Source organism: Chrysoperla carnea, chromosome 2 (assembly GCF_905475395.1).
Source record: "Chrysoperla carnea chromosome 2, inChrCarn1.1, whole genome shotgun sequence".
NCBI classification, from domain to species: domain Eukaryota; kingdom Metazoa; phylum Arthropoda; class Insecta; order Neuroptera; family Chrysopidae; genus Chrysoperla; species Chrysoperla carnea.
Window position 1 is genome coordinate 23,683,223 of NC_058338.1, and position 24,926 is coordinate 23,708,148.

Here is a 24,926-nt window from a genome sequence, read left to right on the forward strand (position 1 = left end):
AAAATTAGAAATTTTAAATAATTAATTAAATTATTCTTACTTTCATGAATAAAACGAGGCGTTAGTTATTCTATTTTTAATATAATTATTTACATAACCTAGTAAAACATATTAAATCGGGCATTTTTAGATCTCATTTTAGTAGGATATACAAAAGTTGATACCATATGATATGTTTTAATTAATGAATACTTCGTTTTTATTTACCAAATTAAGTATCTAACATAATGGATAATGAAGTATTTGAGATTTATAAATCCCTAGTACAAACACCCATCAACTCAATAAATTCCCTTGAATTGGATTCACATATAAATGTTTTGTCTGATTTGAATCTAAATAAATTTAAACTAATAGACACGGAGGTAAGTTAAAATGATTTTCAATTTATTAAATATTCACTTAATGTATATTTTTTTTTTTATTTTAGATTATTAACTCCTTATTGAAAAATTTAATTCAACGACTTGATTATATTAAGTACGAATATATTTCAAGGATTTGTTTAGTTATCAGAAATTTAATAAATAATTCAAATGTATCTGCAAATAATTATCATAATGAAATACAAATTATATTGAATGCATTAATTAAGCATCCGGAATTTATCAAAGATTTGCTTGCAGTTCTTGATGTTTTGTTAAGTCATACTAATCTACCGCTGTCTCCAGAGGTAACTGTAAGTGATTGATTTGAATAAAATTGAGAGCTTTGAATTTGAGTGATATTCAAGTTAATTTTGAGTTATTATATCGGATTACATGCTCAATTTTGTTTAAATCATCCTAAAGATGTTATGGAGAGTATTAATGAATGTTGCTTAGTCATATAACAGTAGATAAAATTGTTCTATGTTCCAAATCCCTCTTCTCATGTTACCAACTAACCGCGATGTAGATATAAAAAAAAATTATTGTTAAAACGCTGAGAATTATTAGGTTTTTAGATGTCGTACTTAAAAAAGGTATCAGTAATAATAAGGGTAAATTCATGCTAACCTGCCAAATAACCTGTAATTATCTGAACATGACTTTAAAAATATCATCTAAATCACGATCAACATTCTTCAGCAATATGCCTGCTTTTGATTGGTTGCGTTCTCAATTGCGGGAAAATTTAAATGGGTAACGAATTCTGCGTGTGTTGTAGATTGGTTCGAGCAAAAAATCTTTCTATTTAAAGTAAAATCTTGGTATACCAAAATCTTTTACCCTAAAGAAAAAAATGTATTTTTAAAAAAAATAAAATTTAGAAATTAATTACAAATATAATATTTTTAACTAATTACCCTTGGATGAAGGAATATACCTTTAATATTCCTTTGATCGACTAATTACCTAAAGACTATATATCGTAAATAATTCGTAAAATAATAAAAATAAAACTTCACTTATTTAAATTAAGATTAGGTTCACGGGTACATAATTCAGTACATAAATAAGTAATAATTTCCCCAAATAAATTTTTACATTAATTTCATATTTTAAAAATTCTATAATACGTTGAAATTTAGTATTGAAAATTAATCGACATATTTTCGAGACATTTTTACTTTTCTTTTGAATATAAGATTATTTATTTATGTTGTCCTCACTCGTCAACCATGTGTCAAACATGTTTCCATGCTTACAAACGAATCAAAAACACTTAAAGAAGGCTTTGAGCATACTTTCACCATGCGTCTAGTTAACAGCCAATAGAAAGTAGGCACAATGATACCCTGCCTCTTCCCCCTTAGTGAGACTCTTCCCACTCGGTTATACTCCATCCCTTTTAAAATATTCCTATATCCACAATTACTACTAACTTGATACAGGTTATTGCCTACAGCAGCATTCATTTATTTTCTCTGATGCGCATCTGATAATAAAACACCAGAATATTATTTTCACGCTTACCTTCTTAAAGTTAAATTATTTTTTATCGTAGTTAACAACATTATTGTTAAATTTTGATGGAATACTGTTTAAATTGGCGAGTACAGAATTATATATGCAACAAACACGTAATATTTTGAGTAAAATTATTGATCTCAATGACCAACTGGAGCTGCATTTCTTGATTTTGATGAAAAACGATATTCCTTGCGAGGTAAAGTTTATTGTTAAGAAAACTGTCTATCAAGATTTACCTCACATAGTATTTATAACATTACCCCTAAGCCTGCTTTTGTAGATTAAGTAGATCTTCACAGACATTAAGTCTTAAAAAGTCGTGTTTTTGAGAAGTGATAGTTAAAATACTGGCCATAACACACGGCTTCATGAGTTTATATGTATTACGATATAAGCTCATGAAGTCCCTCAGATATACGTCTGAAGAGGCAATTTATTTTAAGATTTTTATTGTTATTTCAAGGATTTTATTTACAAAGTAATTCACATTTGGATCAGGCCCATTAACTGAATAATAAAACTTTTAGTTTTATCAGTATTTTAGTTTTAAATTTTCGGCAAAATTAATGAAGCTTTTAATTTTAATTTATTTTATAAACATTAATTTGTAACTCGGTTTAAGGTTTTTTGTAGGTTGTCATCGTGTAAAAATAGTCAATAAAATTGCATCTTTTTTCTGACGTAAATGTTTTAAAAGTTCTAATGTGCTGGCAAGAGCTTGTGGTTATCAAGGCTTATATCATACATACATACATAAAATTTATAATTATCCCTAATATTGCTCACCTTTATTATAAATAATAATTTTTATTTGTAGCTCATATTGCACAGCTTAAAGAATTTACGTAAAAATATAGAAAAATGTTCAGATTCAAAAACAATTACAAATGCTCAAATTCGAAAAATAGTTAGCATAGGATGGAGATACATGTGTTTTGATGGTTCAGATGCTAAAAAGGACATTATTTTTGAGTTACATCCGTCAGAATTTGCATTGCCTTCACATTCAAATGCATTTAAGGTTTGTACATTTTATATTATAAATAGACTTAAAATAAAAAAATACTTAAGTTTTGGATCAGGCTCATTCAGGATGCCATGAAAATAAACACGAAAGATTGCTCGGTCAATTGATTTGTCTTGTAAAAAAGTTATTTTTCTTGAAATACATGAGTTATTTCTCGTAAAAATTTCCTAATCGAAAAAATTGATCTTTTTAGTTTTCCTGTAAAAGTGATAGATAGTGAAAGAGATTTTCACGAAAAATTTCTTTTCCTGTACTGTTTTTTAGAGCTACACATAGATTCGTTGGGGTGCTCACAAATGTTTATAGAAACCATAATTCAGCTTTCCCAAACTTATAAAGATAGTCGACTTTGTTTGTTGCACAATTCGCAAAAACTATTAAACCGATTTTGATGAAATTAAATTTTTTTTAATACATAACGATAAAATCTCATTATTACTAATAATGGTTTTACTCTATTGCGAGTTTCGAGGTCGAAGTCTTGAGAGTCTTATTGCAAATGAGATGGAAGAAAAGCTTGTTTAGGGGTTAGTCTAAGCAAGGACAAGTGGGTTAAAGATAGCATGGGGTTGATTTGATTTTAAAAAATGCTATAGAATGGGGAGTAAGTTAAGGCTACAACGTGGGTAGTATTTGTTTTCAATAATTCATTCGTTTCAGAGTAAACCATTAGATAAAAAAAAATCATCATTTCAAAGATCTTTTGAGGATGCGATGAATAATGTAGAATTACCACCAGAAGGCGATCTACAATGGGATAATTCTCGTTCAGTTCAAAGTTGTATACGTCATGCTGCCATATGTGTCTTAATTAGGCTTATAAGAGTAAGTTTTTACAAAATGTTTTTGTTTTTGAAAGCTCGAAACTGGACTGAATTTTATAATGTAAAAAAATAATATGATTTTTAGTGTACAGATTCTCAAATTATATTTCAATATTGGCCTTATTTAATATTCCCTGGAAGCCCTTCGCTACGAAATTGTATACGAAATGATAGTTCATGGGGTGTTAGATTTGTAGCACTTGTTGCTTTAGAAGAATTAATGGCTTCGGCTAAATCATTTTTAAATTTTGCCGAAAAACCACGGACTGCTATTACATCATTTACAACATTTTCAGAAACATTAGGTGCAACTATATTAAAATTGCATGATGACTTTTTGTCGATGTTATATAATTCTAGTATTCCACTTGTACAACAGAGCTTAAGGTATTTTATTACTTACAAAATTTTATTTAACTTTTTTTGTTTGTTCTTATATAACTTTGTAAACTCGTAATTACCTAAATTTTACCCAACTGTAAAAGAAATATTAACTGAAATTTTTTATTAAATCGCAATTAGCACAGTTTGAAGATCATATCAAATAATTTATTAATTTTAGGTGTTTATCAGTTTTGATATGTTGCACACCCTATCAGCGAATGCCGAATTCTTTAATATTAAAAATATTAAAAACAATTCAACCTATCAAGGATCATCCTGAAACATCAATAAAGTTCGAATTTCTATCAGTATTGCAATCAGTTTTAAATTCGAATACAGGCATAACTGATATCAATTCAGAGATTGATTGGATATTTGAGATGATTTTTGGATATATTATAAATAGTGATCAATCAATTCCAATTAAAGTTGAAAGTTTAATTCTATTGTCTAGTCTATGTAAAAATTATTTTGAAGCAATTGTTGATAAATTGGATTCAATTGAAGCCATATTAAAAGCATCATTAATAGAAAATTGTTCAGATATTCGAATGCAAGCTGCTCGAACTGTCGAAATTTTGAGTAACACTTTACAAGAGTCCATTAATTCTGAAGGTTTGTTAATATTTATTTTTAACGAATAATAATGAATTATTAAATAATACTAATAATAAACATGGTGGCCACATTACTGGAAGTGCTATAACATGTATTCCGAATTGGGGACTAAAACAAGCGAACCTCTCTTTTTCTTTAGTTAGAACTGGATATTACATATAATATAAATATTCTTTGCAGAAACATCAAAGTTGATTTCAAAAGAAGATTATTTTAAGTTTTGGGATGCAGTGATTCCAGAAGTTATAAAACTTATTGAAGATGAACAACATAGTCAGTTAAGAATGGCGGGCTGTGATTGCCTTGGAAGTATTAATGAAAATATATTTGAAAGGTTGTCAGTAAGTATATACATATTTTCAACACTCTTACAGAAATGAGAATATTTTCATGTTTTTAATGGACACTTTAAAACTTTTAATGGCCACATCGTTCTATTTACTTATCCAAGTAGTTAGACTTCGTCTGCCGTTATAAACTCAAGTTGTGTATACCTCTAACTGTAACTACATCACAATTTAATTTACAAACATTGCAATTATAAGTTTATTATCGATGTGGAAATGCTAAAATCTATGTTAAGCGTTACACTTTCTATGTTTACTATTTTTCGCAAAAAATCAGACGATGTTTACGAAAATAATGTTAAAAATTCTTCGTTCTTACATAAAACATGTAATTAAAGTTTTAATTTTAATTTACAGCGACCTACCCAAATTTTAGCCATTACTTTGTTATTTACATCAACTAAAGATAGTGAAAGTCGTGTACGTGGGGCAGCAATACGTGCTATTACAAGAGGTATTTTAGAGGCAGGGCGAGAAGAGGACTTTGGACTAATGGCTGATATTACACAATCGGTTTTGTTTTTAATTGCAGACAGTTCACTGTTTGTACGAACCAAGGCTGCGTGGGCTTTAAGTAATTTAACGGATGCTCTTTTATTAAACAGGTAACTTGAAAATACACGTTCTTTTACTGACTATTTTTAGATTTAAGGATTCGTTTTACAATTTTGGATCGATTTAAAATATTTTAATTTTTATTAATTATTTCGATTTATTAAACTTTTAATTTTATAATATTACTAGTATAAATTTATAATAATTATTTTATCAAATTTGTGTAGAGATATTGATCAAAAACCGACGGAGGACATGCCAAATTGTATGTATAATGATTTATTAAAAGCAGCGGTTCAGGCTAATAAAGACAATGATAAAGTAAGGTGTAACATAATTCGTGCTCTTGGAAATTTATTACATTTATCAACTCCTCAAATGTTGAACAATAATGGTTATAAAACAATTTTTATTAGTGCAATACATGAATTAGTAAAAAATACAACAACTGGCCGTGACGTCAAGGTAAGATACGCTATGGTACACTGAATCATTGTTTTTCGAAAATGTTTGGCTACTATATGCAATGAATGTTCAAAGTAAAAAATTATTAATATTTACTTGATCGACAGCTACTGAAATATTGTGCCGATTGAACCCCGTTCTTTCGAACATGGAACGTATAGAAAAGAAAATGATAGTCGGTAAAAAAATCTTGTTGCGGGCCTTATTTTATTCTAGCAGGATATATTTTGTTTTTAACTTGTTATTTTCGAACACTCATTCACGCAAATCATTATAATTTTTCGATGATTTTAACCATCCGCTATACCGCCATATACCACATGTCAAAAAAGTATGGCATGATGATTTTTTTTTGAATTTTTTTGAATGTCTATCATTTTTATTTCAATTATTACGTAATTTGATCTATTAAGGGTTGTCTTATTTGTAACAATTGACTTGAAACTTTGTGTCAGTGTTTCCTACTATATTAAGACTTATAATTGTGATATAAATGTATTATTTACAGATAAAATGGAATTCATGTTACGCAATAGGAAATATGTTAAAAAATGAACATATATATAGCTTTGTCAAAGAATGGGAAGGATTAATTTTCCCATGTTTAATTAAATCGGGCCTTCAATGTAGCAATTTTAAGGTAAGTTAATCGGCTAACGTTTAGAAAAAAACAATACGCTAGTAAAGTAGAACGTCATCTCGTGTTTTATTTTGTAAACAGTGGTTATTATTATTTATTATTATTAATTATATTATTAATTTATATATACTTAATGATGATTACAGCCGTAAAAATTAAATTTACATACCCTTATGTACTGCCATTCACTTTTTTTCTCTCCAATCCATAAGAATATCCAGGAAAACGGTAAAATTGCAATTCTGGATTATTACTGGATGTGCTTTCACAATTAACAACACAACACTTTAGATTTGAAACATTTTGAAAGTTCGTCAGATACCTCTCGTATAATATTCTAATACAAATATGGAAACTTGGCTGGAGACACCTATATTATCAAACATAAAATTTTTAGTTGCAAAAAATAGGTATGAGGTAACTTGTATTTTTTAAAGTAAACTTAAATATTTAAAAATGAAAAAAATAGCCAAGCCAGACTATTTGCGAGGGATTTTAACCCTGCAAGATGCTTGTAAATTTACTTTTCTCGCCACCTGACAGGTAAATAATCCCACCAAAAAGAATTTTTTTTTTAAAATTTATTTTCAATACTAATAGTCGATAAAAAAAATATATGTTGATAATATAGGGGTTCTAAAGATACCGCTTCCCTCCAGCCAGGTCTGCATTTTTGTATTAGGATATTATGGGAGAGATATCTGACGAATTTTCAGAATCAAAATGTCTACCAACTCTCTTACTATTTCTGCTGAACCACTGTTTACAAAAAATAAAACATGAAATGATGCAACGATCAGCCGTATAATTTGAACATCCATACCATGAATATTTTGTATTTTTATAAGGTTCGAATTAATGCATCACTTGCCTTATCATCACCATCAAAACGTGAATATTACGGACTATATTGGCAACCAATATGGAATGGATTAGTAGAAGTACTTAATGGAACGCAACATATTGAAGATTTTAAAGAATATAAACATCGAGATATGTTGGTTGAACAAGTACGTAATTTTAAATACCCCAAGGTTTTTGAAATACCTCATTTTAAGAGTTCGCTTCTTAACAAAACTGTTGCTATTAGCAACAGATAGTTTTTTTTTATCCACCCGGTGGCAACAGACAGCTTTTTGCTAATTAATAATTTTTCATGCCCTCTTAGAAAAACACTGAAATTCAACAATGTATCTATATAATATTTCAACAATTAACTCAGTCAATTGTTTATTTTCCCTTTTTTTTTTTTTTTTTTTAATTTTAATAATTATTGTTACAGGTTTGTTTTACTTTAGCACATTTAATATCCGTAGCTGACATTGAAGATCTACAATTTGTTTGTGAAAATATTGATCCCCACATAGATTTTGTTCAAAATCATATTTCGAAATGTTACGAACAAGTTTTACCAGAAAAAGCTGCTGTGTTTTCATCAGCAATTATTAACTTAAATGGTTTAAAACAAAAAATGAATACAGAAAAACAAAAGCGTATTATTAATAATGTTACTAAAATATTTAACAAAGAAATTATTAACTTATAATTTTATTTTTTTACTAATCTTATTTTTAAATATGTAAACGTTTTTGTAAAAAACTAATTTATTTCTCTTGATTTATTTACGACCCTAATTTCAGTCCTAAAGTATTTACCTACTCAAACTGTTTTGCAATCTTAATTTTACCAAAGATGATTATTGAAGTTTACTCTGATATAATATGCCCGAACAATTTCATAATTTCTGACAAACATTTGAAATCATGACGTCTTACATCAATCGAATCGAAACCTGTGCTACCAGTGAATTTTTGGCGTTAAAGGAGGCTGTTATGATTAATTTTCAATTGTTTATATGTAAATGGTTTATTAAATACCATTAATACCATATATAGTAAATACCATAAATCAAATTTATTTAAAAATTACAATTGATTGAACTTGTTTCATTAGAACTTGTGAAAATAAGAGACGAAATTGCATAAATATTATTTTTATACCATGTTAGTATATTAAGTTTAGTCCCAAGTTTGTAACGCTTAAAAATATTGATGCTACGAAAAAAATTTTGGTATAGGTGTTCATAGAATCATTTAATTAGTCCATTTCCGTGTGTCTGTCTGCCTGTCGTCTGTCATCACGATAACTCAAAAAAGAAAAAAAGATATCAAGCTGAAATTTTTATAGCGTGCTAAGAACGTAAAAAGTGAGGCTGAGTTCGTAAATGAGCAACATAGGCCAATTGGATCTTTGGTCCGTAGGCCCCATCTTGTAAACCGTTAGAGATAGGACAAAAGTTTAAATGTAAAAAATGTTTCTTATAATAAACTGTAAAATAAAACAACAAAATGTAAAATAAACAACTTTTGTTTGAAACATTTTTTCGTAAATATCATTGTTTACCCGTGAGACCGCAAATTATGTGCAAATTGTATATTATTATATGAGAATACCAGTTATATATGGCAGGTATGTATGTATAATGAGAGTAATCTACACTGTCTGATAACTGGGAGCTGCAACCCCACAAACTGGCGATATTAATTCGTACTACCTGTACAGATGACAATCCTTGTACTTAACACTTTTAATGGTCAATAAAATATTCAAATCAGATAAACCCCGCCAAGTAACGATAATAATTCGTATTAATTAAAACATTAAGTGGAGCCGTTATCAGTAGTTCTAATTTAGATTACGAGTTTTCCTACCATTTATCAATAAAATTGCATTAAATTTTCAATGTAAACCAGAGTTGGAGTGGAAGAGTTTTTTTGGAAGATTATTTTGAAGGAACAAAGAAGGAAGGTTTTAACAAAGAGGAAGTCTTAAATGAAGCTAATTTTTCAGTTTTTCATCAAAGAATTTTATTAAAATATGAATTTATAAATCAAAATCATATATGTGCTATAATTAAGACGGCCATGGCTTTTTAGTCGTAAAACCAGTATACTTCTTTCGTGTTTTTAACCCGGTAACAAGATTTGAACTTTGTGGAAAGGCCGAAATTCCATTAAACATTGTATCTGTTTCAGGATTAAATCGTGTATACTCTTGTTCAATATGCAAATTTTTAGGTAATTCCAATTTTTGCATTGTGTCTAATGGTAAGGTAGTGTTAACAGGAGTTTGATAGAATTTTTTTGCGTCATCTAATTGTGTAATCGTATGTAATAATGAATTGGGCACTCCATGTCCGATTTTATTCGCACATGCAGATAAAAATTTATATTTTTTGTCATTGTTTAATGTTCCTGCGTTGGCTCCTACTGTTTCTTTATAAATTTGATCAATTGTACCTTCAATATTTTCTGGCGGAGAATATTCTTTTTGTGAACGTAAAAATCTGAAAAACATTTTGATAAAAAAATTGTGTACCCAATAAGTATTTCTAAATTTTTTTATACACGATGGGTCTTCTTAAAACTTGAAATTCCTTCAAACAATTCTACCCTAATCTAGTAATTTTCACTTACGCTTACTTCGAGAAATAAATTGAATTTTTGTAATTAATTGTAGAGAGCTTTACTTTGTGGAACTCCATAATTAGGATAAGAAATAAAATTTCCAATTTACTTTGCTTAGTCCACTTTTATTTTAAGTGGACTAAGCAAAGTAAATTAGAAATTTTATTTATTATCCTGAATTTTTGTAGTTTAAATTTAGTTTAAAGGGAATAGTATTTTCATATATTCCGAAAACATTAAACAAACTTTTTTGTTGAGTATACATTCCTCAACATCTTTGCCAAGGCTCGGAGTCTTTATAAATTCACGATGGAAAACACAAAATATAGACGGCGATCAGATAATATTTCAAACTGTTATTTATCAAAATAAACTTGAATAAAAATTAGATATAGGCTAGAATTATTATTTGAAGGTATCCTAAAAAATGGATGTGCACCGGCGGAAGGTATAATTCATTTTCAATCATTGGGGGATTTTAGAATTACTTATTGTTTGTTTAAAATAATCAAGATTTCATGCAAAAATAAAGTTATTAAAAAGCGTAAAAATTGAGTGCTTTAATATAATATATGAAAATGTTTGAGAAAAATGGATCGTTTATGCCAAAGATGATTTTCTATATTTTGTAAATAATTGATCATTTAAATATTAGCGCATAAATCAAGCTGTCATGATTTATATAAAAATACGCATCAACGGCAAATTGAAGAACTAATTATGACACTGGTTTTGCAGCTAAAGTCAGTTAGCTTTTGTCTTCGTAACTGTACACACCCTTTAGCCGCCAACGAAGTGGCCGAAGAATCAATTGTAGGTCCAATTTTCCTGTCACGATTCATTTTCATTCTATTTTTTTTGGTTGTAACATAACGAAATTGTATCTGTAAACGATAGAAATAAAACTCAATTAACTTTTATGTATTAAAAAAACACTAGAAAATGTATAGATTCTAAATAAAAACTGTGTGAATTAAGTGTTATAATTAATTAGTGTTTAGTATTAATAATAAAAATAGATAATTACATATTGTGGTGTGAATAATTTTCCAAAATTGAGAACCGCAGCCATGATATAATAAATGTGTATGAAAAATGTTGATTTGCGACGTTTGTCTGTTGGTGCGTTTCGTAATGTTGTCGTTTTTACTCGAAGTGAGTCGCTGATGTCGCTCGGGTTTGACTAGCTTGTTGTATCCGCCATTTTACATTCACCATTGAAAGGTGAAAACCCTTCTCAATGTATGCGTTTAAAGTGTAATATTTGTGGGTTCTAAATAAAATTTGAGTGCTTGAAATGTGCAAATTTATAATGGATCAACCATGACGCATCCAAACCATCTAACGAACGGTGCAAGTTTAGAGGATTGTCATACAAACTTCTTTGCCTTGGTAAGTTTGGTTTGGTTTACATTTCTTATGATCATATACCTACCTTAGATAGTTGTAATGAAACATTACACAAATTTCATGGATTTCGAAATGTATGTCGCTATATTTTAATATATTATGTAGTAGTTCTTTTTATTATATTTCGTATATATATTCGAATTCACGTATTTCTAAACACCTGCGGAATGTAAGCAAATTTTTTATGGATTCGAAATGAGATATTCAATCCATTAATGGACTTGATATCAATCAGTTCATGTCATATAATATTCAGATTTAATTTGAACTATCTAGGAGAGAGTACTCGTGATATAATTACAATATCAATAAGTTGTATATTTACTTCAATGTATGTGCAGATTTATTTCAAGTTTGAGTGGTGGGACTTTGGTGTCAATTTTGAAAAATGTCAAGAATTGTGTTTTTTGACTTGATTTTTTTTGTAAATTTTATAATAAAAATTATTGGTGCACATAATTTCTACTTACTTTGATTCAATGACCTACATCGGAATACTTCAGCCTTCATCTAGTCATCACTAGTACTTGTAACTCCACCAACTTCTCAATATAATTCGTCGTCTAATCTAAAACCTCATAAACGTTTTGTGATTCGATCGCGCGCTATCACAACAAATGTGTATTTTTTTAAATTTAATTTGAATGCTTTCTTTTTAAAACACTTTTACAATCTTCTGTCAATATTTTTGTTATGAGTACATTACTTTTGTTATTCTTTGTATTTCTTGTTCAACGTCTAACGGTATTCAAATAAACATATCTTACATTTTACCATGTTTATTAGCCAATCATTCAACGCATGCTAGTAACGTTTGCACAGTTAATTTGTTGCAGTTTTGTTTTTTCTTGTAATTTATAAAAACGGCTTCTGTTTTTTATTTATTATTATTATTTTTTTAAATTAAATGTATTAGATACAACGATTTTTAAATCATATTTTGATTTGAAGTTCGTTTACTTGTAAACGATTTTGTTTTTATGTGATTGGGTCGATACGATTTTGTTAGTTCAATAATCCATCTTTAATGCGACATTTTAGAAATTATGAAATGTTATTATAGTAAAAAAAAATACAATTTCGAAATTCTGAAAAAAAAATATTTAAGTAGCTTTTATTGATTATTTTATTAAGATGTGTGTATTTGTATACGAAAATAATTTAATTTTTGTTGGAGAAAATTTGATCATACATGAAATTTTAATTAAACTTTTGATAAAGTTGTCCGAATAAGTAAAATCGTAAAATTTTGTAAAAATACAATATTTTCTTTTACCCAAAATCTGCAAGAATAAGGAAATTTTAAATTCTTTGATGGGATCAAAATCAGTTCACTCACAATATTTTAACAAAAATAGATGTGTTTGTGAATCGCACCTTGTTTATTTTGTATGTTTATTAAAAGTTCTTTTCACACCGAAAAGATGACATATTCAATTTTTTTAATTATGGGCTATATGTAATTTTCTTTATTGCCAAATTTAATTTTATTAAAAAAATACCCAACAATTTTATACCATAAACCAAAGTTAATAATAGCTGCCATAGTTATTGATTAAAAATTCCTTAAAATCAATTCTACAAATGAATCAATTCTTTTGATTCTTTTAAAATGAGAGAAAGCAAGTTGTAGACAAAAATGATTTTTTTTATGTAATCTAGAATTTTAGGTTTTCAACTAACAAATCGAGAATTAAAAAAGAGCTTCTCTTTTTTCTTCTTGTTTTTTATCCTTTCTTGATAAGAAGCACACCGTGATAATGATGTTATTTAACAAAAACAACTGATTCGATACAAATGTCATTTTCTTGGCAACAAGCATACTATAATATTAATGGGATCTTAAATTGCAATCGAAATGTTGGAAAGAAGGGTATAGCTGGCTGATAACCTGCATGTTATTTTAATAATCTGATATACTGTATGATGTTTTCTAAGTCAGCGTAATATTGTCAGCTAGTTTGTAAAATTGTATTTTAATCTTTCAAAATATGAGGGCCACAAACCACCCCAACCCGTGCTAACTCGATACAGATCACTTAAACATAATGCAATGAGTTGATTTTCGTTAATAGGTGTTTAGTTAGCGCTTTTCGTTTACAATCTGAAGAAAATTACACTATTACGTTGACATAATAAATAAATATGTACTTAGCGAACAATTTTAATCTATTGTGGCTAATAGCTCATTTTAAAGCTAACCAATCAAAAATGCGACTTAAAAATATGCCATTATTGCATTTCATCGAAAGAAAATGCGCTAGTTTAGAAAATTTTTTAGATAAAGTTATCAAGGTCAATAAATCCAATTCGTCTGTGTTAATAACTTTCAAGTCCAGGTAAATTTTCAAGTTCATTTGAAAATCAAGATCAAAGGACACAGGCGATTGAAAACTTTTGATTAAAGCATTTTTTGTAGCTAGCGTGTTTTCTTTCGATTAAATGCAATAATGACATAGTTTGGATCACATTTCCTCCGATAGCTAACATTTTCGAGAAAATGTTTTAATTTAAATAAATAATGCTAGTTTTTTATGAGGATCAATTTGCAATTTTATTGAGGATCAAAGTGTTTCTCTCTTACCTTTTATTATCTAAATTGACTATTAAAGCAACCCGGAGAAATAGGTCAAATCTGATGTCCCTCATCAAATTCTGCAACTTTTGTTTTATTAAATTCTTTTTTGATTTGTTAAATACAAAACGAACTATTAGCCTTTATAGATAAAAATGTACCACCATGTATGTATATCTGTGATAATATTGTAATATTAACATAATTTATTGGTCTTGCAAGACTACTCATCTAAATAATACATGTTGACCCAAAAGTCATTAATGCTTACTTACATCTACGTTTTCATTCTAGGGCCCTAGAAAATTTTTAAGAAAACTATTTCCAGTTAAGGATGTATGAGCACCAAGATAATTTTAAATAAAAAGCTTAATTGAAAAATTTGTTTAATTATTTAGCTTGCGATATTTCGAAAATCAACGCAGATATCGAAAAATTTTATTCTTATTTTTCGTCTACATTTATGAAGTTATAACAAAATTTACCATCAAAGTAGAAAATAAGGTACAACTAATTTTAACACTAAATCTTAAATTTGCCTTGGTGGTCGTACTACCTTAATTATGTAACTAGCTAGAACTTTAAATACATCACAACGCGGACACATATTCTCTGATTTTGTACCCATAAGATGCTATCAATATTTTACGTTAATATTAAATAAAAGAGTTCGTCTAATATTTGAGACGTGACAGGGTGGCTTGGGACATGATGCCAAAAATGCTTATTTGTAGGAATGGGCTACTTATTTACGTAAGATATTCGCATTCTGTATTAATAAATATATGTATGTTTAAAGCAAAACTACCGAATCCTCTTAAAGAAGGGAGGTGATATTTTGAATACTGGAAACCTGTAATCACAACTTATTATTCCTATGTACTAAAAATTTTTTTGAATTAAGCTTCCATGCATATCGGAAGTTTCAAGGCGGAAATGAAACTTGAGCTTTTGTTTTGGAACTCGAACTAATTCTATTGTTCTTTAACAATGCCAAAATAAATATAAACAACAATATGATCTTGAAAAAATCTAGATAGATACGTAATTAATAAAATTCTTTTATTTGAAATTGAACTGATTGATTTAAAATTGAACTGATAACCCCACCTACTTATTGATATCACATAACAATTGAATAGATAATTGTACACGTGTATATTAAATAAAGTATCGGGTAGACATTATATTACAGAAACATAAAAATAAATTTATCAAAAACCCGACTACGTTAAATAAAAACGGAAAGGGAAAAAAACAAGTCCAGTAGTTTGTTTACATAGCAGCTTTAATAGTTGGCAATCGTTATGAAGAAGATTTAAGCTGGTCTGGATTTTGATTTAACGCAGCCGGGTTTATTGATTTTTAAAATTTATTATTTTTATTTTTCACTTTTTTTTTTTTAAAATCAATGACCCCACTTCATATAGTTCACCGACATTCATTTGTCTTTTTTGACGCCCTAGAGACCAAACACGCCAGCTGATTTTAATGGTTCTTACATTAATCGTAAGATTTGTCTATTTAATAGTCATTCAATACCCCACTTATCACATTTCGTCGACTTTAATTTTTTCTTTATCATAATATGGCCCCTGGTGCCACATCTTCATTGACCCGCAATAGGATCTCTTGAAATCACCTAACGAGTCCATTTCCGACTGTCTGTCTGTCCGCCTGCCAACACGATAACTCAAAAACGAAAAAGAAATCAAGATGAAATTTTTATAGCGTGTTTAGGACGAAAAAAATGAAACTAAATTCGTAAATGAGCAACATAGGTCAATTGAGTCTTAAGTTCGTAGGACCCATCTTGTAAACCGTTAGAGATAGATTAAAAATTTAAATGTAAAAAATGTTCCTTATAAAAAAAAATAACTTTTGTTTAAAACATTTTTGCGTAAACGTCACTGTTTACCAGTGCGGGCGCAAATTATGACAAAACTTTGGTGTCCATTTTCTCCAAAACTATAAAGGATAGGGAGTTGAAAATTTACAAGTACTTAGCTTCAACTAATGGTTTTTTGAAATATTCTCGAAAAACGAAAAAAAATTCTAGAAATACTTTCGAAAACTTTCGAAATAATTGTGTTTGTTTTTAACTTTTCTAATTTATAAAAAAAAAATGCAAGCACTGATATTCAACATTTTCTATACACGATATTTCAACAATTAACTCAGTCAATTGTTTGTTTTCACTTGTTGTTATTTAAAATTTGCCACTCGACCTCACTTTTTCCTTAACAGCTTTTCAGCTTGATATCCCTTGAAGAAGGAAAAGATGCACTATATAAAAAAACTATTTGCAAAGAACTGTTACAAAAAGAAATTCACACAAAAAAAAGTTTGGCTTTGAACACAAATAACTTCTTTTCTTTTAATCGTAGCGTGTACTTTGATATAAAAGAGTTTGAAGATAAAACGCAGGCAAGTCCAATGACATCAAAATCATTAAGTCTGAAGAAATATAACGCAAGATATGAGTCAAAACGTAAAAAAAACATTTTCCAAGATGGCAGCGAATGGCTTAATTTCCCGAATAAGCAAAATCAGATTTAAAGTATCCAAACAATTCCCTATTGAATGAATGAATAAAAAAGTCTAGATTTCCCTTCCTCTCCGATTTACGTACGTGCACTGGATCATTCATTGGTGTACCAGAATGTGTGTACAAGGCCTTAAGACCACATGTCTAAAGGCGTGGATGATGTCTAGTACAGTAGTATAAGAACACAATACAATTAATGATAACATAATTAATGATTGACACAATTAAATAACTGATAATTGAACAAAACAATTTGATTTAAAACAAACAGTATTAATTGAAGTAGTTCTCCAACCCCAATAAGTGATACCTAGGTGCACTACATTAAATACGTGTACGTAGTACGTTACGTATATATTATATATATACGTTTAATATCCAATTGAATGAATAGACATAGAATTATAGAACATTGTTAAATACAACAGGTGGGGCGGGTAATAACTATCAGTTCGATTGGTTTATTTCATCATTCGTTCAGTTTCGTTTAACTTCACTTTACTACTCTTGTTGTTTATATATTGTTTGTTCACTGTTGTCTTATGAACAAACAATTATTATTATAATAATATGGTATTTATATTTGTACGTTCAATTGTTAATTCTTGTTTGGTGGATTAGCTAATAGCATAAGCTATAAAGTAAAACTTGCTCGTACCTATTCGCTCCGTGCGTGAGTTTCATTTCCATGGTAACGATACACAACTTTAATTATATAATTGTATGGATGCATATATAATTGTATGGATTGCAGTTATGACTTACATTTAAAATTTATTATTATTGTCTCACAAATTTAAATAAATAATTATGATAATTTACATTTGAAAAATAATATTTGTTCAATTTGATTTCTTATTTTCACAATTTTTAATGCATAAAGTTTAATTAATTCGTGTTTTTCAATAATTTTAATTTGACATTTCTATAACATTAACATGTAAAGAATTGCAAATTAGTCATATTGTCCCTACCATGACTACACACACAACGAATAATTTATTGCTTTAGTATATTTAATAAGCTGGAAAATAAAATCAAATGTGGCAAAGTGGTGGAACAGCTCCGATTTCAAGAAGCTTTTTTGTACTGAAAAAAACTGTGAAAATTAGGGTAGTTTTCTCATTCCCAAAGCACTCCAAATAGTTACAGGGAAAATAAATCAAAATTTCACCTCGACAATCGTCTCCCGAGGATTTTCAAGGTAGCTGATCATGAATTCAAGGTTAAAAAGCAACCGAATATGTTTGCAACCCTATTTAAACTACCCGTGAAAGTGACCGAGATAAAAAATTTATCAAATTCAAAATTTTATCTCAGAAATCGTTTCTTATGGAGCTTTTAGGTTCGCTTCACGAATCCAAGGTCAAACAGTAATTGAGGATGGTTGCAATCCCATGAAAACTAACCCTAGAAGTGTCAATGATAAAAAATTTTGAAAACTCTGAATTTCACCTCACCTCAGAAATTGCCTCTCTGCGGTTTTCGGAGTCGTTGATCATGAATTTGAGGACAAAAAGCAACTGAATGTCGTTCCATTCCCCATTAAAACCACCCCTAGAAGTGAATATTCTATATAGAGGTTAATAATTTTTCATAGAACAGAAGTGGCGGAGTTGGTTACGTCCTAGAACAGATATCTAGAGGATCCGGAGACCCGATTTTTGATCAAAACGACCCGAAGAACATTTTGGGGGCGGTTTGAAAAAGTTTCACAGAAATCAATGTTCTTAGTTGATATAGATACTATAAATATATGTGTAGCTTCAATCTCCCGTAGCTCGAAAACTACTCGTTAAACAGTTTGACGAAGTTTTTGATCAGAACGATCTGAAAAACATTTTAGAAAAAGTATCACAGAAAGCCATTTTCCTAATCATTTACTAAGACTATAATATATTGGTATCTTCGAGCGCCCGTTGTTCGAAAACTACTTGTTAAAAATGTTTGTGGTCGTGAGAGCTTGTGTTCAGAATGATCCAAAAAACGTTTTAGAAAAAGTATCACAGAAAGCCATTTTCCTATCTAATATTCCGGGATCCTTTACCAAAAGTGTGTCAGTGAATATAATAATAATATTTAAAGAACACAGTTGATGATTTGCTAAGACTAAAGAGAATGAATTAAGCAATGCAAACAAGCCATTATTTACTTGTCTTTGCCTACGTATGTATAAAATAACTTCATGTTATGTGCGCTATGCTTTTATATACACTGCCATTTACCGGAAATACTCTCTCCTAAACAAAATCATCGTGAACGTCATGTCAGTCATTTACCTCTCTTCAAGTGATTTACCTACACAAAGATTATAAATATTATTGTTTTTTAAATATGTATTATTTATTGATACTTGAATGAATCATTTTGATTTTAATTTATTAACTATGTCATCACCAATTGGATCTAAGCTTCATCTCTGTGTTGGGTGTGTTTATTTTGTTAAAAAAACACATCTTTTACCTTCGTTTCGAAGCTGCTTCAGTGAAATTATAATGAATTTCATAAGATATATTTTTAAGACGCATTTACTCCAAAAGTTAACAATTTTAAATAAAAAATGTCGGTTTTTTTATGAGGTACAACTTTCTAATTAAAAGTGTTATTCTATCACTTAGCTTTTAGAATCTAAATTGACTATTAACGCTACTCGAAGAATTAGGTCCAATCTGATGTTAGAATATGATGCCCTCATCAAACTTTGTAACTTTGGTTTGGGACTTAAGTTATTTTTTAATTGATTACAAAACGAACTATTAGCCATAGTAGCTTAAAACAGTCCACCCTAACTTAAAGTAAACTTATTATAAAACTAGCTTGATACCCGCCCGCTTTACTAGGCTTTAAAGTACAAACCACCGCTTTATAGCCTCCACCTCTTTTGATCTCACTTATCAACATTCCATAACACTTGAAAGGATTGTTTTACGCAGCTAAAAGATATGCACGGTTTAAAAAAAGTAAATGTCAGATTAAATTTATTTAAAAAAAATTTTTTTTTTTTTTTTTTTTTTAGTATTTGTATCTTTTAAATTTATAGCTCATGTGTTATTCTCATTTATGAGCTATATTGCTGTACAGTTTTATTAAAAACCATTCGCTAGTTTTTGCATGAAAGCGTAACAAACAAACAAACATCCTTACTTTCACATTTATAATATATAGGGATTTGACAAGTGTAGGTTTTTCAACTGTAATAATATTTTCCAAAATCAGTTTAATTAGTAAACCACCGTATGTTTAATAGTTTGAAGTAGTCGTTAAAAAATTTAAACGCTTCCAAGTAATTTTGGTGATGGGGCTTGGTGGATTGGTGGCGCCAATTCATACTAAACTATATAGACTGGTGACCTACATTGATTAGTTATTTCTATAGTAAGTATACGCTCATAAACTCGCTATTCAAGGTCGTGTCACTATTAATAAAGAGGTGCATATAATACAATATTGCCACTCATACTTAATACACATATTTCATTATATTTTGTTATAGCACACAGTTCCATACACATAGCAAGGATGCTGTTTATGTTAGTATAGTTAATATCTATACTGCCGTTTACTCGTAGTTAATTATCATTTATGGTATTTTATTCCAATTAGCGAGTCATATTTAGATGTTTGGGTTCAAAGCAATAAAATATTGATTTGTCTTTAGTTTTTGTTATTGAATTATTGTATTTTATAACGACTGGTGAAAAGTTAACGTTATGATTTTAATTCTTTACGTTTTTAAAAAACAATTTAAAATAAATGATGACAGATATACAATGATTTTTAAAAAATTTTTTAGCAAATTTTTTGAAGGTAGTACCATCGGTAATAGACATTCAGAATTTAATGAAACTTGGCAAAGTTGTCCATTATTATATCATCATAATTAACCAATTAAATATTTAAGAATATTTAACCGTCAGAGAAAATTTGACCGTCCAATTTCGTGAAATATAATAAAATCTGTGATTTCCCATAAGGATCAATGTTAAAATATTTTTAAAATAAATTTTTTTCAGTTCTCTGAAGGCCCCTAAAAATTTAACTGGTTAATTATGATATAATAATGGACCATTATGCCAAGTTTCATTAAATTCTGAATAAAAAGTCTATTACCGATAGTACTACCTTAAAAAACGGATTGGAATATAAATAACGGAAAAAATATTACGCTATAAAAATTGCTGCTTGATATGTCTTTTCGTGTTGACGGAACTATACCAAAATTTTGTTGATAGCATCAATATTTTTAAGCGTTGCAAACTTGAGACTAAACATAATATACCTTGATATATTTCATATTATATACTAAAATGGTATAATTATTGAATAAACGAATTGTGTATTTTGTGTTTGAATAAGCAATAAATAATTGAACACGATACAAATACAATGTGTGTTGTGTGTATTGTATGAGTATGGATTGATTTAAAACCTTAATAACAAAAATTAAATAAAACAATATGTAGTAAATAAAATAAAATAAATAATAGAGAATTAAATGAATGATTAATTCACTAAGAATGATATCATTCTTATTGTTGTTACATTTTAATATGATATCTGTGATTACTAAAATATTACTTTTAAACGACACTACAGTTTATATCAGAAACTAGCTGTGAACTACTCGCTTCGTTGGAAACTTAATTCTTAATACTATTGTGTTATGTTATTCTCATTTTGTTCACAATTTCGTCGATTATTATGGCTGTGGCCTGGCTTTGACCTTTCTCTTGAACACCTATTTTATGTTAATTTCAATGATGTATCTTTTATATTTTTATTTTCTGGGCTGCAAGCTTTTTTGCCGACGTCTTTACACAAAAACTGTCATCCCCTATTTTTACCCCCTTTAGAGTAAAATTTTCACAATCTTTGAATGTCGTATTTATTTATATGTAATCAAAAGCTTAAAAATAAGTTTCCAACTTCTAAATTAAAAAATGACGTAGTTTCCATACAAACTTTTTTCTCCTTTTTCAACCCCTTACACCTTTCATCTCCTTTTTCGAACTGACTCTAGACTATCTCTGAAAAATCGAAAAAAATTTTTTTGTCCTCGATGTCGATAAAATTCGTTTTATTATAGGATAATTTTGACCCAAAAAATTCAAAAATCGGGTTTATTTAATGATTGGATGCGTGGCTTTCGAGATTTAATCCAAAATTGGTCGCAAAGAGCGATTTTCTCAGAATCTATGCATCCAATCGATACATAAACCCGATTTTTGTATTTTTTGGGTCAAAATTACCTTATATACAGAGTTTTATCGAAATCGGAAACACAAATTTTTTCCCGATTTTTTCGATTTTTTCTAAAGGGTACCCCTTAAGAAAATTGCAAAAAATCGAAATTTTTTTTTTGCCTTCCTTATTTCATCGATAAAATTCCTTATATAAGAAAATTTTGACCCAAAAAATCCAAAAATCGGGTTCATTTAACGATTGGATGCGTGGCTTTCGAGATTTAATCCAAAACTGAACATAAAGAGCGATTTTCTCAGAAACTATGCATCCAATCGATACATAAACCCGATTTTTGTATTTTTTTTCGGTTTATTAAACTGAAATCTAAGTTATAAAAATACAAAAAATGATGCTTAGTAGAATCATTTGTAGTCCACCTTTAAATAAATTGTAAAACCATTTACAAATACGTATTATATTAAAATGTTCGATTTTAAATGATTGTTTATTTAATTATGTTTAGTCGTATTAGTTCAATCATATAAATCAATTCATTGTAACAACCTCGACATATTATTTATTGTTCTCAAAACATTTCCGATATAAAATTATATCCATGCTAATAATGCCACATACATAATACCATAGTTGGACAAATAATCATTTTATTAGACCGTTTTGTTAAAATATCATCAATATTGTATCACTAGCCGTTACTCGTCCGCGTTGCTGGAATCTTGAATATTAAAGGAAACTATTATCAAAGTTATTAACCCTTAACATGAAGTGCCACCTGTGAACAAAACTATTACAGTTATGATTCAAAAGACCTTTTCATTTTAAAAAGTGATTACCTTTTTTTGATAAAATGAATAAGAAATATCTTGTATCTTTGTCCAATTTATTACTGTATGTCCGAAACAATAATGAATCGTAATTGAAATGAAAAAAGGTCTATACATATAGTATCATCTATTAATACTAAACGAAACTATACTCATACTTCAGAATAACACATGAGATATAATTTATAAAGATATATTAATAAAAAATAAATAACAAATTAATTTAATTTGACATTACCATAACGACACGAGTAAAAAAATGGTTTAAAAATGTAAATCATACTCAGATTTTTTCAGAAAACGACTCAGATTTTTTCATTGAATCGAAAGGCAAAAGATATCTATTTTATTATACATTTTAATGTGCTGTACTTCTCTATGGCTTTGTGCTTTAATCTTATATTTGTGTATTATGTATTATATTTGCGTATGGTTTACAAGATTGTAAACAAACATTTCCGTTAAATATTATGTATCTATAAGCGTTGCAAACTAAAGTTTTTTTTCTATCGCTATATAGAGTCTTTCTTAGTATTCAAATCCAGACTTGATTAATTATATATACCACTAATCGAATGACCTTGAAACTTAATACGAATGATAATAATTTTTTTCCAATAATTTTAAACAACATCGAGTCGCCTTACTTATCTTAATTTATTATGATAAAAAGCAATTATTCCGATACTTGCGAAACCTTTAAAATGTGTCATTTAATTCAATTCTTTTTTATTATTTTGTCAATATAATAAAAAGTTCATTGACTTAAGTGAAGTATTTATTAATTATACATATGTATATATAACACACTTAGAAACGAACAATACGTGTTTCAAGGTCATTTTTAAAGCAATCAAAAACCTATTTGTATTTTATAAACGTTTGCTAAGAAATATTTTTGTCAATTGTTTTAAATTTTCTGGCACAAAATTATTGTTACTCACCACGCATTGCAAATCGGAACATCTATCTCCAATGATTTGACAACATCCTTAAGGTAGTACCTACACGAAAGTGATATTCCAAGAATTTCTCAAAACTCAGAATATAAAATATTTAATTCATAATACACTTGCTGTTAAAATTAGAAGATGATTTACCATGCCATACATGAGATATTAGCAATTAAAAGTGACGCAATTTGTACGTGTACATGGGAGAAGTGTATAAAAATACACAAATTTACAAATATTATATTTATTTACCAATGAATGACGTCCACCATCTCTATGAAAAACTAATATAATGTAGAATACTATATTTAGAAAATATATAAATAAAAATAAAAATTATTTACCATATAGTTTCGATAAAAAACTTAAATAAATAACTCGTTTTAGCGATAATTTTTGTGGAAAGCATATAAAAACTAATGGTAAAGGTATATATCAAAGTATGTGTGTGTATACGTATAGAATATATAATAGTGTGTAACTACAGTCTTGTGAAAATAATATATGGTATATGTATAATAGTCATAGCACAGTTAATGCACTGAATGATAGTATTAGTCCAAAACTTTTTGACTGGACGGTCGCGGAGAAACTACCTTAAAAGAAAAAAGTATGCGCGTTTCGATTTAAAATTTTTTACTCTTTGAGATTTTGAACCCACTAACTCTAGTAAAATTTTGGCTTAGAGAAGGAGATCTAAAGAAAAGGGTAGATAAACACAAGTTTCAGATTTCATTGGTTACTATTAGTATAACAGAGGTTTTTTTTTATTTATATGTGTACATATAAAAGGGAACCGTAACAATCTTCTCAAAAAAAAAAAAAAAATTATGTGTGACAGAGACAATTTCATTAATTAATTTTAGCAATTTAAGATTAATTTACAACATCTGCTATAAACAAAATAATTTAAATGCTAATCAATGTTTTCAGTTAAAAAGTAAAAACTTGCAAACAATTCAATTAAAGAAATGAAGTTACACAAGTAATAATTATTTATTATTAAATTTTCCTTTAATGCTTTGGTTCTGTATATTTCATACAAATCTTCAATTTTTGACCTTACTTTTTATTTTGTTTTTCTTTAAATTTTCGCCTATATTCAATCCATTTCAATTAATTTTGATTGGCGGTGAACTATTTTAATCGAATAATTCCCGCAATTTGTTTATTTTGTTTAAATTTTAGA

General features: G+C 28.4%; 3 protein-coding genes across 4 annotated transcripts in view; 2 read left to right on the forward strand and 1 right to left on the reverse strand.

The window, feature by feature from the left end:
- The first annotated feature begins 227 nt into the window (after nucleotides 1–227).
- Nucleotides 228–8,436, forward strand: LOC123292571 (HEAT repeat-containing protein 6). Its single transcript, XM_044873284.1, has 12 exons — nucleotides 228–365; nucleotides 2,713–2,916; nucleotides 3,583–3,747; nucleotides 3,832–4,133; nucleotides 4,309–4,745; nucleotides 4,929–5,089; nucleotides 5,453–5,700; nucleotides 5,878–6,115; nucleotides 6,624–6,755; nucleotides 7,604–7,765; nucleotides 8,038–8,212; nucleotides 8,396–8,436. The coding sequence occupies exons 1-12, from the start codon at nucleotides 228–230 to the stop codon at nucleotides 8,434–8,436; spliced, it is 2,403 nt and encodes an 800-aa protein (XP_044729219.1).
- Nucleotides 8,437–9,614: 1,178 nt separating this feature from the next.
- On the reverse strand, nucleotides 9,615–11,346 carry LOC123294055 (39S ribosomal protein L50, mitochondrial). Its single transcript, XM_044875124.1, has 3 exons — nucleotides 11,250–11,346; nucleotides 11,000–11,106; nucleotides 9,615–10,101 (listed from the first exon to the last, which is right to left on the reverse strand). The coding sequence occupies exons 1-3, from the start codon at nucleotides 11,292–11,294 to the stop codon at nucleotides 9,669–9,671; spliced, it is 585 nt and encodes a 194-aa protein (XP_044731059.1). The 5' UTR covers nucleotides 11,295–11,346; the 3' UTR covers nucleotides 9,615–9,668.
- Nucleotides 11,261–24,926, forward strand: part of LOC123294039 (mediator of RNA polymerase II transcription subunit 13) — a 72,711-nt gene continuing 59,045 nt past the window's right edge. For both annotated transcript variants that reach the window (XM_044875103.1, XM_044875104.1), the window contains exon 1: nucleotides 11,261–11,614. In XM_044875103.1, the coding sequence (XP_044731038.1) occupies nucleotides 11,546–11,614 (69 nt within the window). In that variant the 5' untranslated portion in view covers nucleotides 11,261–11,545. The remainder of the gene's footprint in view (nucleotides 11,615–24,926) is intronic.